Source organism: Schistocerca nitens, chromosome 12, assembly GCF_023898315.1.
Source record: "Schistocerca nitens isolate TAMUIC-IGC-003100 chromosome 12, iqSchNite1.1, whole genome shotgun sequence".
Classification (NCBI taxonomy): Eukaryota; Metazoa; Arthropoda; class Insecta; order Orthoptera; family Acrididae; genus Schistocerca; species Schistocerca nitens.
The window spans coordinates 153,580,146-153,595,675 of NC_064625.1; the positions used below are offsets into that span (position 1 = coordinate 153,580,146).

The window sequence follows — 15,530 nt, forward strand, 5'->3', positions numbered from 1 at the left end:
CTGTGTGAAGGACTGTGACAAACTGAGAGCCACAGCTCTCGTGTACCGGCTTAGCTACACAGACTACTCGAGCTATCTCTTTCTTGCCTTCTGAAGTAGAGATGTACTACAGTGATGAGAAGATGGCTTCTCATAAATAATATATGATGACACTAAATGTTACACAAATGTCTCAAATTTGAAATACTTGCAGAACCAGATAGTAGTAAAGGTGGTAGCAAGGCTTAGTACTATCGTGAAAGGTACAATAAAAACTTACAAATGAAACATACCAATTTGTGAAACAGTTTTAACAGATATCTCGTATCTCTCCTGAACTGTGTCCCTGGATTTGCTGAGTGTGTCAACACAATATTATTATTATTATTATTATTATTGAGAAAAACAAATATAAGTACACTTGCGTTAAGAGTACTTTGCGTGTTATTTAAGACTTGACGAGGTTTACGCCTCAAACCATATAATAATAATAATAAATAGTACTGATAATCTTCATCACCATTCATTCCCAGTATTGAGCAAATACCTACTCCTCACCTTATGCCTTCCTAAATTTCTTAAAGGCACATATTCTAACAAGTTAAGAGGGAATACATTTTTCAGAACCCTCAGAACATGCTATTGCCATTTCGTTGGTGCATTCAAACCAAGTGAACATACAAGTTTTAAATAAATAACCTTTTAACCAGTTACCGAGACTGCATTACTCGTGTGCATCAAATGAAATGCAGAATAGCAGACATCTCGGTGAAGATGCTCAGCTTCTTTTTCAGAATGAGTGATCGAGATTAGAATCTCTAAAAAAGAACTGATGGGAATGGAAGTTTGATTTAAGTAAAATGTCTTACAGAGGATTTTTTTAAAACACGACTGCCACTTTTTATGAAAAAATTATTTACTCTTCAACCTGGCAAATGTTATTTTGTAACTATTCTAAATCATATTGTGAATAATTAATTAAATACACAATTGCAGAGGCATACATGAGATAATCTCCAAAGCACTACAGAATTGAATAGGTAATCACACAGATCACAATTACGTGAGTACTAAGCAAAATTCAGAAAATGACAATTGTGCACAGAACAATTCTCTATCATTAGGACTGACTGTAACCCAGATTCTAGCAGGAGATATGAAGGTGCATTTTTTTTAATCTGAAGAAAACACAAGTCACCAAAGGCAGACACACATTTATGAAATAGGCAAAAGATTGTGAAATAAATGAAAAGACACAAGCACTTATACACCAAATATAAACAATCACCCAATTCCAAGTTAAATCCACTGGAGAGCTATTTGAAACTTAAGTTGCACAAGCTGATGACCACTCATCCTCGAGAAGATAACAGAGAATGGCAGAAATGGTGAGTAAACACAATATCCCTAGTGGAATAATATTAGGGTCATTGTAAAAAGATCCAACCTGGACAATGACAACAGCATATACTGATACGAAAAGAAAACGTAAGTTCTAGCATCTAGGTGATGCCATTTGCTGAAGAAAGAGCCAGAAAGATGAAGATAGCAGTCGGACGTTCCAGAAAACATACAAATTCAAATCCCTATGTTATGAGCACAAATGCACACTAGAGTTCCACAGCGACACCTGCATATTTGTACTCACTGCCAAAAATAGAAGGCATAAAAAAAGGAGGGAAATTTGTAAGGGAGATTCTGGGGATGCAAAAAGTAACAGCAGAGGAGTATTCATATCACCTTAGATCAAACAAGTCACTGTACGAAGGGATCACACTGAGAACAGAATAACAAGTGCATCCGGATTCAGGAAAACGTTAGATCAGTACAAAAGAAATAGGAAACAGAGATTGTATCAGAGTAAAAGCAATGAGAGTGGAGGAATTATCCAATACGGAAGCAAGAACAACAGGAAGAGTATTTTCAAAACAAGAGTGAACAAAAATTTCAGGACTGAAGGTATACTGGTGAAACAGAAAAGAAGATAAGTGGTGGCAATTGTTCGATCACAGTACACGAAACTGAACAGACCAAATAAATAAATAAAAATGACTAACAATTATGCAATATGGAGTAACTGATAGTTGCCACAGTTATCTGACATAGGAGGCAAATGAATCAATTTGTCTGACTGCGTAAATTATTTAGTGTCGATGTAATGACGGAGCCACTTCCGCCAGACAAAAACTGTTCCACAAATAAATTCTGTTTAACCGCTTCGCACTGTGTACCAATGTGTCAGCGCAATTTACCTACATTTCAAACAACACAATAAATACATTAACGGCTCCCACACTTCAGTGAGAACCTCTGGTATCCCTACAAGTCATTTAAAACCATATGTAACGGATAGATAATATCAGCAATTCAGAAGTGCAGTTCCTTGCAGTGAGTCCCTTCAAAATAAATTTATTGCAGCTCACTTTTGTTCTATGGAGGCAAGTCCATTTACGTAGTTGCCAGGTGAGAAACAGTCGTACTGTTTCCAATGGCACTGTAGATTCTCTGTTCCTCTTTCTTTGCCTCCTTTCTGGGTGCTTCATTAAAATGTTTCTTACGATTTTCAGTATTTGCCAGAATGAAATTCCAAATTTCTCTGCAGCAATTTTCATTGTATGGGTGAGTAAGTTTTACTCAGTTTTCATCTTCCAAATGAATTTCTTTGAGTTGTCACATAACTTGATATAGGAATATTCCTAATCCAGCTAGAATTTACAGTTTTATCAACAATTCTGTAAGTTGTACACTCTTATAACTTAGTCAACTGACAGTCTAGAGGTATAGTGCGTGTCCAAAAACTGAGAGACCACAGAATCGAATCTTATCCAGGGCACAGAAATTTTCAGTCTGCTTTTAATCTAGCCTTCATTTCTCAACAATGTGAGGAGTCATCAGGAATGACACGTCATTCAGTAGCCACTTTAAACAGTAGGTTCCCTTACCCCGGTCGGATTACTGCGATAAATCAAATTCGGGACACGAAGCCACTGAGTGGCATCCTGCTGAAAGACTTGCACCCAGCCACTGAGCCAACTATCTGTCACCACAGTGTGATCAATGAGAAATCCTAAACAGAAACACACAACAAAACGTTGACTTGTTAGTAGCACCAACAGGTCATGTTTCAAACTGGACATTCTTCACACCGTATGGTCAGTTTTCTTGAAGCCTAACACTGTGAGAGTGTTGGACAAAAATACTACTTTGCAATAAAGTTAGAAAAAAGAACTGAAGCCTGATCCTCAAAACAAGTGTAGTCTAATATGAATCTGTATTCAAAATTTTTGCAGAAATAAAAACCATCCTTCGTTTTTGTTTGAAACAAATTTACTGAACTGAAGCCTGATCCTCAAAACAAATCTAATATGAATCTGTATTCAAAATTTTTGCAGAAATAAAAACCATCCTTCGTTTTTGTTTGAAACAAATTTACAGCTATGTGACAAATTGCGATAGGAACATTACACTCATTCACACTCAGAATCGAACAATGAGAAACAGCTCAGAACAGGAAAACTTGAGAATAATAATGAAGATTCCCGAGACCGGCAAGTGAGTAAGTTTGCCCCAATTCACTTTCACCTTTTCTTACACAAAACCACAACCACTTCTTTCCAAAACAGAATTTCTATACGATTTGTAATAAAATGGGTCATAACATTTACTTCTGCCACAAACAGTTCAATTCCCTCTCGTGCATTTAACAATTTCCTGGGATTTCCAAAATGCCTTCAATAAATTTAATATTCGCCAGAATTAATAAATTTATCACACGTTTCAGACAAGTCACCGCCGTGCTCTTTAACTGACACTGACAGTTACCACTGTAGTGACAGTCCGGTAAGAAAGCGTACCTGAATAGGACCGCGGATGTCCACAGATTGCTGGGAGGAGCGTGAGGGGCACTGTTGCTGGCGGCCCTCTCCGAACGTGGAGGAGGTGACCGGGCTGTCGTCCGCAGGGTGCGCCGCGGTCGCGGGCGTAGGTGCCGGCGCCAGCTGCAGCTGGAACTGCTGCGCCTGCGCCTGGTAGGCAGCCGCCGCCTGGCCTTGCCCGTGCCCGTGGCTGTGGCAGCCCTGGCACTGATCCTGCAGGCCCGCCACCGTCACCGCCGGCACCGGCGCCGCCACACTCGAGTCCGCCGCCACGCTCACCTGCAGCTGGTACTGCCGGGCCACCGTCTGCGCCTGCGCCTGCACCTACGGCCGGAGACCGAGTTACCCATTGCTGCAGTACGTAGGGGTGAGTACTCGCTTCCTAAAGTTTACCAAACGATGTGTCGAGGCACGGTGCCTCGTATAAAAAAAGAATGCCGATGTTTTAGTGCCGTACATGGGAGATTTACAAACAGTAAAACTGTGACTCGTACACGAAAGTTGAGTTCTAGATTATAGTTCAACTGTATTTAATTGAAATTGATCAATTCTGTGTGTAAATTTAAAAGAATACTTCTTTCGCAAATAGAACAGAGTTCTAAAATGAAATATTAGTGCCGGCCGGTGTGACCCAGCAGTTCTAGGCGCTTCAGTCTGGAACCGCGCGACCACTATGGTCGCAGGTTCGAATCCTGCCTCGGGCACGGATGTGTGTGATGTCCTTAGGTTAGTTAGGTTTAAGTAGTTCTCAGTTCTAGGGGACTGATGCTCTCAGATGTTAAGTCCCATAGTGCTCAGAGCCATTTGAACGATTTTTTTGAAATATTAGTGTCAAATATTATCACTCTAAGCACCAAACTGGTAATATTTACAGGCCTGTGGTCATGCAAAAGTTACTAGGCCCATAAATTTTACAGGCCATTTACTGCAAAACACTGCAATGTTGCTTTAATGGGTTTGGCCAATGTTTAACATTTTACAGGGGTTGGGGGAAGAGACCAAACAGTCAGGTCATCGGTCTATCGGATTAAGGAAGGATAGGGAACGAAGTCGGCCATGCCCTATCGAAGGAACCGTCCTAGCACTTGTTTGGAGCAATTTAGGGAAATCACGGAAAACCTAAATCAGGATGGCCGGACACGGGATTGAACCGTCGTCATCCCGAATGCGAGTCCAGTGTGCTAACCACTGCACCAGCTTGCTCAGTCTTGCTACAGTTAACATGCTTTCAGCAGGATAGTGCTACAGCTCATACAACTAACAACACTGTGGCGTTCTTCAACCACTGATGTCATGGACATCCCATTTCTTGTGCTTTCCTTTAAGGACATAGTTCACAAAACTCCCTCTTACACTGTTCATAGAGTGCAGAAAGAAACTGAGTGATATGTTATTACATTTCCACAACAAACATAAAAACGTGCAACTGCATAATGGGGACCTTGTCAACAGCTGCTAGGACTTCATACTTCATCGTTTTCCCATAACGATGCATTATTTTCTAAACACTCCGACCTTACAGGTTACTAGGTTGTATGTCTGAAAATTCCTCACAGCTATGTTCTACTCCGCAAATACACAACATACAAATTTGGCCTATTAACAACCGATACTGGGGAACTACCCAAACTTCAGTCACTCTCCACTACAGGTCGAGCACTGCCTACAGTTCTTTGGCACATCACTTCACCATCTAGCTACACACTCGTCTGTCACGGCCAATGTTATAATGTGATAGTGATGTCAGAGAGGGACAAACTGTCTGTGCTGACACCTATCCACTAGTCTGTTGAAATGTAACAAAGTCAAACCACAAAACTGTTTTTTTTTTTTTTTGGGGGGGGGGTGGTTTTGAACATTTTTTAACTGTTTTTGGTGCACATTTCAAAGCTAGCTAAATAACACATGTATATATCATGTATTTCTGACATATATTTTACAGAAAATATATTACAATTTTCTTAGTGAGTGATACAAATCAAACACAAATCACAAAGAAGTATACCTGGACTGGTGCGCTGAGCTGTGGCCCAGAACTGGTGTTGGTGTAGCCCTTCGGCAGGAGGACGTTGCTAGCCAGTGGAACTCCTACCACAACCTGCTTCATAAAATTGCACAAGCTGTATTAAAAAGGAAAATTCTCAGTTAAGCAACTACAATCTACAGTTGTTTAAAATCCATTTCTGTACAGTGTAGTTCACAGCAGACTGCAACAGACACAATTGAAGTCATCGCAACAGAGAGAACAATTCATCCTCCAGTTTGCTAAAACGTGAACAAATGTGCTGAAAGATCACAAATTATGAGACACAAAATGAAAGAAAAAATATTTTCAAACTTTTCAGCAGTTGTAGGAACAGGATGCAGACAAAGAAGCTTCCCCACAATTTTCCAGCATTTGCCATGTAATGACTCACACTTTAGCCACACTGTTTCAAATTTCTTTCACACTTTCCTTGAGGCTACACAGCCAACCTGCCAGCTTCACACACTTGCCATAGTTGGACTACTGTCACTGTTGCTCAATGGTCTCAGTAAATCGGTCCATCTGCTCTGAAAGCATGTCTCAGACCTGATGACAGCTAATGTACAAAGGCACAATGATACTGAAGATTTTACAAATGAGTTGACTTATATTAATACAATCTAATTTTCTTACAATACACTGAAAAATTTTGTACTCCTTATAGATGTGGCAGTTATAATAAAACTGGGAAATCTAATGTGTTTTGCTACATACAATAAATTGAAGCATTTGTGACAGTCAGCCTGTACCATTTTTATAATTTGAAGTCACTGGCTATCTATCTGCCTGTAATCCAAATCGTTGATTTGATTCTTCCCGGAACTCCGTTGTTTAGTCAACAGTGCAAAATTTCACACAGTACACAAATCAGGTGTAAAAATTAATTCAAAGAACTGCAGATGTTCTTTGTTCACAGAAAAGAAGCGAGGTATAGAGGCTGTGGAAAGTGAACTGAAGAAAACAGAGTGTCAATTTTCAGGACTGTGCTGCTGACAATCCTGAAGTGGAGGGAAAATTCATCATACACAGGGAGGAAGCAGACCTGACAAGGTGAGTGCCAGCGTATAGAAGAATGCAGAGAACGAAACACACGTACTCGAAATTATACAACCTATGGAAATGGCACAGTAGTAGTTTGGGTACTGAAGGATTTGCTGCAGGGAGAGATGGCTCAATATTTTTAAAAAATGATGGAGATAGTATGAGTATTGAGGACACTGTTTGTTTGGTGTGGAATAGTATGTGTGGGAGACTGCCAGTAAATTTAAATCTATGAGGAATGCTTAAAATTTTGTATTGTACACTGGACTTCTCTTCTGTTCAAGTACCTCTTTGATTGAAAACAGACAAAAAGTGTTTTGTGATGAAAACAAGCAAATAATGGGCAATACAGTAGCTTGTCTAGGAACTGGACAGTTACCAAAAGTTAACATTACTTTACTCCCGTCACGTTTCGTGGATCCGGTGAAAAGTGCTCCTTCAGGTGTAGAAATAAACTGAGAATGTACATTTTAATTCAGGACAACAGTATGAACTGGCTTACTATTATGAAACTTAACAAATTAAACTTTAATAAGAGTTTCTGTGAATACAGTTTTCATGGAGCAGACGTTGCTCAACAGGATATTCCTCGAATCAGTCATGAACTCCACCACATTGACTAAAAGACATTTAGTATTCTCTGGTAGGTCAATCAACAAATACGTGCCCAATAGATCTGACTCTCTTATGCTTTATACTGTTAAACACAAAGAATGCTGCGAACCATCTGTTGAAGTACCAAGTTTTTTGATGATGCCTCTGCAGGATGCACTATGATTAACACTAAGTAATTATATATTTTAAACATAACTCACATTTTTGTCACTGAAGGCCATGGACTGAAGCTTTCTGGTACAGACAGTACTTCTTGACTTTCAGAAGACAATTGACTCAATATCACATCAGTGGTTCTTTAAAAAAGTACCATCATATGGGGTATCAAATGAAATTTGTCACTGGACTGAAAATCGGTGGGGAGGATGTGTCACACATTAATTACGATTTACAGTTACTGACACATGTAGGAGTAACTTCAGGTGTAGCTCAGGGAACGGAGTTGATACACAAATATTCAGTCAGATATTACTAAGATTTAAAAATAGAATAAAGATTGGTAATGTGCTTTAAATGTTAGAAACGTAAAGCAAAGCATTTCACAAAAATATAATGGCCTCTGACTACAATAGCAATGAGTCACTGCAGGAGGTAGTCAACTCATCCAAATACCTGGATGTAACGATGTGTAGGCTCACAGGTAAAGTGCTTGCCGGACTTCAATTAATTAGTAGGATACTGGGAAAGAAGCAATCACTCTATAAAAGAGACTGCTTACAAATCACTCGTGCATCCCGTTCCAAACAGGACTAACAGGGGATACACGGAACAGGGCCGCAGAAATGGCCACAGATTTGTGTGATTCACAGAAGAGCATAAAGGATATGCTAACTTGGGTACTGAATGTATATAGAGCTGGGCAGCACAAATGGTTGCAAGTTTAACTGGCACACAGGAAAGCATCTCGGAAATGTTGAAGAGACCTTAACTCGCAAACAACTGAAGATAGATGTCCACTTACAAAATTTCAAGACCTGTTATTAAGTGAGAAGTGTAGGAAATATTAGTCAGACTGTAAGAATTGTGAACATCACACTCTTTTCAGCAATTTGCACAGTTTAGATGCAAATTAATTCTAGTTCATAGGTTTTGTGACTAAAGCTGAGATCTATATGCGGTCCCAAAAATTTTACACTGTCTACTTCTACATCTACATACGTGCTCCACAAGCCAAACCCGCCTCTGTAGCGGAGATCGTTAATGCACATTGGTGCGGAGGTGCTCAACCGGAGTAAGCCAGTTCAAACCCTGGCGGTGGAAAAACTTTTCACTGCCAGTATTTGGTCGACAAGATGAGGAGAGGTGGTGGCGTACAGTTCCCGATAACCGAACTTCGTGCCACTGTCCCAGTTTAAATACCAGACCTCTCCGAGGTGTCTCACGATGTCAGAGCAATTCTCAAATGCCAGCTCCATTTCATATCGCTTAGCAATGTTGTGCCCACATATTTAAACAACACGACTGTGTCAAGCCAGACATTACTTCTATTACTTAAGAAGTCTTCGACCCATACACATATCCGGGAACCTATTCCGTACGCTCGTACCTTCCTTAATATTCTCGTGCCTTCCTAAACGGTTTGCAGTGCGGCACTGAATCAAATGCTTTCCGGAATCTAGAAATATGGAATCTGTCACTTGCTCTTCATCCGTAGTTCGCAGCATATCGTGTAAGAAAAGGGCAAACTGAGTTTTGCATGACTGATGCTTTCTAAAACCATTCTTATTCGTGGACATAAGTTTCTTGGTCTCAGGAAAATTTATTGTGTTCTAACCGACAATATGTTGAAGGATTCTGCAGCAAACCAATGTTTGAGATATTGATCTGTAATTTTATGGGTTCTTATATACAGAAGTCACACTTTTTTCCGATTGATTGGGATTTTGTGCTGGGCGAGAGACTCACAATAACTGCAAGCTGAGCAAGAGACCAATGAAATAGAGTACTTTTTGTAAAACCGAAATGGAATTCAATCCAGATTGGGTGACTTGTTTTCAACTCTTTCAGTGTTTTCTCCATGTCACAGATGCTTACTACTATGTCAACCATAAGGGAGTCTGTTCCGTGGTCGAGTGGCAGTAGGCTTGTATGATTCTCCTGTGTGAACAATTTCTTAAACACAAAATTTAAAACTTCGTCTTTCTTTTGCTATCTTCCACCAACACACCAAACTGGTCAAAAAGTGACTGGATGGAAGCCTTAGACCTGCTTAGCAATCTTACACAGGACCAGAGTTTTCTCAAGTTCTCGGACAGATCTTTTGCTAATGTATGATGGTGGTAGTTGTTATATGCTTCGCACATAGTTCTTTTCACAGACTCATAAATCTCTATTACCCTTTGCTTGCCACCATTTGCGCCTTCTCACTTGAACTGAGAGTGCTACAGTCTCTGCTTCCTCAGCATTTTCCAAATTTCGTTGTTAAACCATAGTGGATCTTTTCTGTTATTAATCCACTTACTAGGCTCATACTTCTCCAGACCACAATTTACAATTTGTTTAAACTCTGCCCATAATTCCTCTAGCTCCATCTTACTAGAATTAAATGATGTCAATTTAATGTCTAAGTGCAATGCTAACAACTGCTTATCTGCTCCTTCTAGCAGGAACATTCTCCTAGACTTATTGATGATTTTTTAAACTTTTGTAACCATTAGTTGCTATAATTACATCACGATCACTAATCCCTGCCTCTACAATGACACTTTCAATAAGGTACGTCCGGTTCGAACTGACGAAGTCTGACATATTTCCACTAGGTGTGGGCTGCTGAATTAGCTACTAAGACAGTTTTCAGAAAGTGTGTTCAAAAGTACTTCGCAAGATTGTCTATCTGCAACCCACCCACCGGCAATGAATCCACTGACATCTCGGTACGTACTTGGCAGGTTAAAGTTGTCTCCAACTAGTATTGCACAACCTGCGTACTTACATGCAACTGACCATAGATTTGCTTTAAATGATGGAATTACATTTTCCTGAAAGCACGTTAGTTTCAACTGCATCTTTCAGCTTCTATTCTTCGAATGACTCTAGACATCTCACAGCGGAATCGGGTGGTCGATAAAAACATCAAACAATTAACCTGGTTTCACATAGATACTGTCACACTCAACTTCAACCTTAATAAAGACAATATTTTTGTCAGCTGCGATGAACTCTCCCCCCTTCTACCAGTATCTAATCTGTATTCACGATATACGTTCTGTGACTCGTAAATACCTCTCCGTTTTCTACTTCAGGTTTCAGCTGGCTCTCGGTCTCAAAAATAATTTGAGTGTGAGAAGTTTCCTGGAGGGCAGTAAATTGAATGCTCATCAGAGTACCTCAAACTACCGCCTATTCTTTAATAAAAAATAAATAAATAAAATAAAATAAAAAAATAAAAAGAAACCACACCTCGTGTATTCCATAAGTGCCCTGCTACTTGAATAGTTGCTTCTTTTGTGTAGTGCAGTCCTGACCTACCAAGTTGAGACCTACAAATCACCACCCACTGAAGCTTCCTGTACTGCACTGTTTGGGTGACCCATTTTTATAGCTTGTGGGGTTCTATGGGAAGTAGTGAAGCTAACAATGCAAGTGGAAGATCATTTACGGATATCACAAATGGCAGAGGTCCAAACCAGAACCTGTGGGAAACTGTATCTTATTGACGTCGGTGTGACACATTCTTATTTTTGTCATGCAGATAATATAAATCCATAATCCTATTTTGTATATTATTCACTAAACCTCTGCAGAAGCATACCACAGATCACACAATCAAAGGTCTTCACACAGCCATAAACTTTTCCCTGTGGTAAGAATTTCTGATCTGCTATTTTTGTGGACAATTGCGAAGTACATAATAGTTCAAAATTATTGGCACTTGAAAAGAAAGTAATTTAGAATTTTAAACTTTCATAGTGTAAAGGAGATGTCAAGATGGTGTGGGATAGCACTCTGAATAGGGTCGTAAGGGTAACACAACAATTTCGGAAGTAACGATCGTGCGGTAGAATGTCATCCTCGTGGTGACTTAGAACTATTATGAGAAAAGCAGATTCGTAAGGGAACCACAGAATTACGAATAGTTGCCACAACAGTAGAATGGAGATACAGTCACCGGTTTGGAGGAAATCTGAAATTTGACAGTTCTTGTACATTTTGACAATTTTGTGGAAGTCTGTTGTCTCATAGGAAACTGAAGATTTTGAAAAGAAGACAGATCTCCAAGCACCTTTTGACAGTGGACAAGAACTTGAAACAAAAGGTTCTCTCAATGAGGAAAACCTAATTTTGATGCACAGCTTTGAAATACAGTTTGACAGGCCCAAGGCTGAGACACAACAAAAAGACTATACAACAAAACAAGAGTGGATTACAAACCTGCTGGGCCTGAGGAGGCTGCTGTGACTGCTGGGAACAGACGGCACCCGGGCTGTGGCACAGGAAGCCCACGTTCTGGCCCTGCTGCGACAGGTAGCCGCTCACATCCTCTGCAAAGTGGGCCGGCAGGTACAGCTGCTGGGGTTGCTGTTGCTGGGCCTGCTGTTGCTGGGCCTGCTGTTGCTGTTGCAGCAGCTGCTGCTGCTGCTGCTGCTGCTGCTGCTGCTGTTGTTGTTGTTGTTGTTGTTGTTGTTGCTGCTGCTGCTGTTGCAGCTGGGGCTGTTGTGGCTGTGCTTGTGACTGCTGCTGTTGGTGTTGCTGTTGTTGAATCTGTTGTTGTTGTTGCTGCTGCTGCTGCTGCTGAGGCACAGGAAGTGACTGCCTGTTCACATCCGAGGGTGCACCAACTGGTGAGGGGAACTGTGCACGCACCTGCGACTGGGGCTGGACTTGTAATGCGGGCACCTGCTGAGGGAGCAGAGGCCGCCTCCCCGCCTGCGAGGAGGCGGCGACGGAGAGTGGGGCCTGCACCGCCGCTGACGCTTTGCGCCGAGAGGACGGGGAGGCGTCGTCAGGAGGGACGTTCGCACCCACTCCGGTCCACTGGTGAACCGAAGGCACGCGTCTGTCGTACGTGGCGGCCTGCATTCCCGACGTCTTCTGCCAAGGGGGTGCTCTCGTCGGCTGGAGGATGACCGTACCGCTGCCGGCCTGAGTCTGTAGAGGGGGAGGTTGCCGGTACGGTTCGTAGCAAGTTAACACGGCCTGCTGAGTCTGTAGCACGTGTTGTGACGGTTGCTGTTGTTGCTGAGGCTGGGCACGGTGCTGTTGCTGTTGGTGATGACTTGGCTGCTGTTGCTGCAACAGCTGTTGCTGAGAAGGTTGCTGCACTTGTTGTTGTTGTTGTTGTTGTTGCTGCTGCTGCTGCTGCTGCACTTGTTGTTGTTGTTGTTGTTGCTGCTGCTGCTGCTGCTGCACTTGCTGCTGCTGTGCCTGTTGCTGCTGTGGCGTCTGTTGCTGTTGTTGATGTTGCTGCTGGTGGTGATGATGCTGCAGCAATATTTGCTGTAAATTATGAAAAAGATTTAGTATTTGTGTAACCTTTTACATTCTCGAGTCACACACTTGGAATGGAAAGAATGTTGCTACTGCAAAATAACAGGCTAGCCAAGACATGCCATTAGTTGTTAAGGTTCTACAATTGAGAGGCACACAGGTTTGAAAAGGCAGTACAGAAGTAATGTGTACAATTTGTTCTTGGTTTGGAGGTTTCAACACTTAATCACAGAGGAGAAATACATATTTATTTCTGATACAAATCGGGAGTAAGGTAGTCACAGCTATCTGTTAGAGATGTCTTCGTGCAGCTTCTTTGTGTTCCCTGTAGCCCGATGAAAAGTAATCTGCAAAATCATGTGTTGAGAACACAAAAGACAGACTCTTTCTCTTCTCGTGCGGACGTCAGTGAAAACTGTAGCAGATGTGCTATATCATAGTGACTGAAAAATAATTTGAATTCACTTGCCATGAGTTCATTTTCTGTATCACTCGCACAAGAGCAAAGTATAGAATGGTGCTAACAGGCACCATTCTGATGTGTCTTTCTCAGAGAAGACCTTGTATACATCTTGACAATAATGTGAATGACAACAGATGTTATGTCACCATCACTCCCACTGTTAACTTTCTTTTTTTTTTTTTTTTTTTGTAATATGTGCATTTCACATTTGTGTTAATGCACATTCTCATTCACTAAGACTGTCTAGTTCAAAAATGGCCCTTATGTTGATTAACTGAGTTTCTAGGCTCACAGGACTTTACACTGAAGAGTCAGATTTTATTAATGGTCACTAACTGAAACTGAGCCTGTGACGGGATGCTGTGCGTACCCACACTAGAACCATAAACATCACATTCAATATTCTTGAGACATATCACTGAGAGGCCACTCCTGATATCCTTCCTGATACCCACTGTAGCTGATACAGTAACTGAGGTGTTACTTGTCCTCTGGCTAATGCTAATAAACAGGTTACTGTCTGGCACAGAAGCTAAGAAGAATAAAAAGGAGAAGAACACTCATAAATGTCCTAAAAAGCTACAACCATTTTGTAAGAGATTTCGAGGACAGTGTTGGACAGTCCGTTATTTATTGTGAAAATATATCCACCCTTTGCTTCAATGTATATACCAAATTAGGGTTGCTGAGGTTTGCATGTAGGTTATTTTTCAGAATAAAGATAGCAGATGAAAATTTGAGTGAAGTGTTGTCTCAGAAGACACTGATTTTCTTTGAATCAGGTGTAGAAGTTAGAGCATGTTCGGTATCAGTCAGTGTGCTATTCACAGTAATTCTTATTTCATATGACTTGAATACATCAGCAATATTTCACAGAGATACTGGTAAGAAAGAAGGAATGCATGCTGTAGACAGTATTTTCTCAGTTCTTAGTCAATGCAACTGGGTCGATTTTGCTGTCGGCGTTAGCTGGTAGTGTAGACTGCAGATATACATTTTAAGGCGCAACCCTATACTACACATTGTATCACACGTCCCTTGACAGTCATCAGCCTCTTTTTCTCTAATGTTTTGCCTGGTATTTGGAATGCCTTCTTTGCCATTTACAAAAGTACAATTTTGTGTGTGCATTTGATAGCATGATCCTATAGTCCAGTTTAATGATACGTGGGGAGAGCAAAATGTGGAGATTGAACTGCACTGCTGCAGTATATGCAATTCTTTGTGTAAGCATTAATACATAGTGTTAAACAGAATACCACACAAGACAAATCTGAGACAGCAGTATCAAATGAACACATCAAATTCTGCTTAAAAAAAAAACATTTTGTTTGTCACATATAACAGACCGACATTTTTGTTGGTAGTGGTTATCACATTAAACACGTGATGTGTAGTACGCAAACTTTGAGGATATGTTGATGGCATTTTAAGGAACAAACTGAGGAGTGAAATCAGTGTCTGGAAATGTCAACCTATAACTCTACTGAATTATAGAGAGAATTCCACCTCTCCGACAGGAAACACGAGTTTGTGCACAGATGCCATAGCACTTGGCAGTTTCTCCACTGTTATTGTGCAATGGGTTGATACAGTGAACATAATATATAGTGGTATGCAAGTAGGGAGGAATCTGCATACTGCATTCTGCAAAGAGAGGGACAGAGAATACTTTTCTGCATCACCTGTGAGCTTTCTATCTCTGTCCCATGCCACATGCTGCAGCTGTTGGCTGCCATGGTAAATGGCAACACTGGGGTAGCACCACACTGTTTCTGTTTCTGATTCACTAAAGAAAAATTTATATGCCCGCAAAACTGTAACTTTCACTTGTTAACGTAACACTTGTCGAGTCTCGTCTACATCTTTACAATTACTCTGCAGTTCGCAATTAAGTGCCTAGCAGAGGGTTCAAGCTATTTCTCGACCATTCCATTTTCGAACAGCGTGTGAGAAAAATGAACACTCAGCTCTTTCTGCGAGAGCTCTGATTTCTCTTATTTTATTATGATGATCATCCCTCCCTATGCAGGTGCATGTCAACAAAATATTTTCACACTCTGAGGAGAAAGTTGGTGATTGAAACTTCACGAGAAGATCCAAC

The 15,530-nt window shown here is 40.9% G+C and overlaps 1 protein-coding gene across 1 annotated transcript in view; it reads right to left on the reverse strand.

The window, feature by feature from the left end:
- The window catches only part of LOC126214979 (uncharacterized), a 424,425-nt gene that overhangs the window by 10,038 nt on the left and 398,857 nt on the right, over window positions 1-15,530 (reverse strand). Inside the window, exons 9-11 of the mRNA XM_049941611.1 lie at window positions 11,908-12,972; window positions 5,860-5,952; window positions 3,834-4,178 (exon numbers count right to left, since the gene is read on the reverse strand). Of these exons, the coding sequence (XP_049797568.1) occupies window positions 3,834-4,178; window positions 5,860-5,952; window positions 11,908-12,972 (1,503 nt within the window). The remainder of the gene's footprint in view (window positions 1-3,833; window positions 4,179-5,859; window positions 5,953-11,907; window positions 12,973-15,530) is intronic.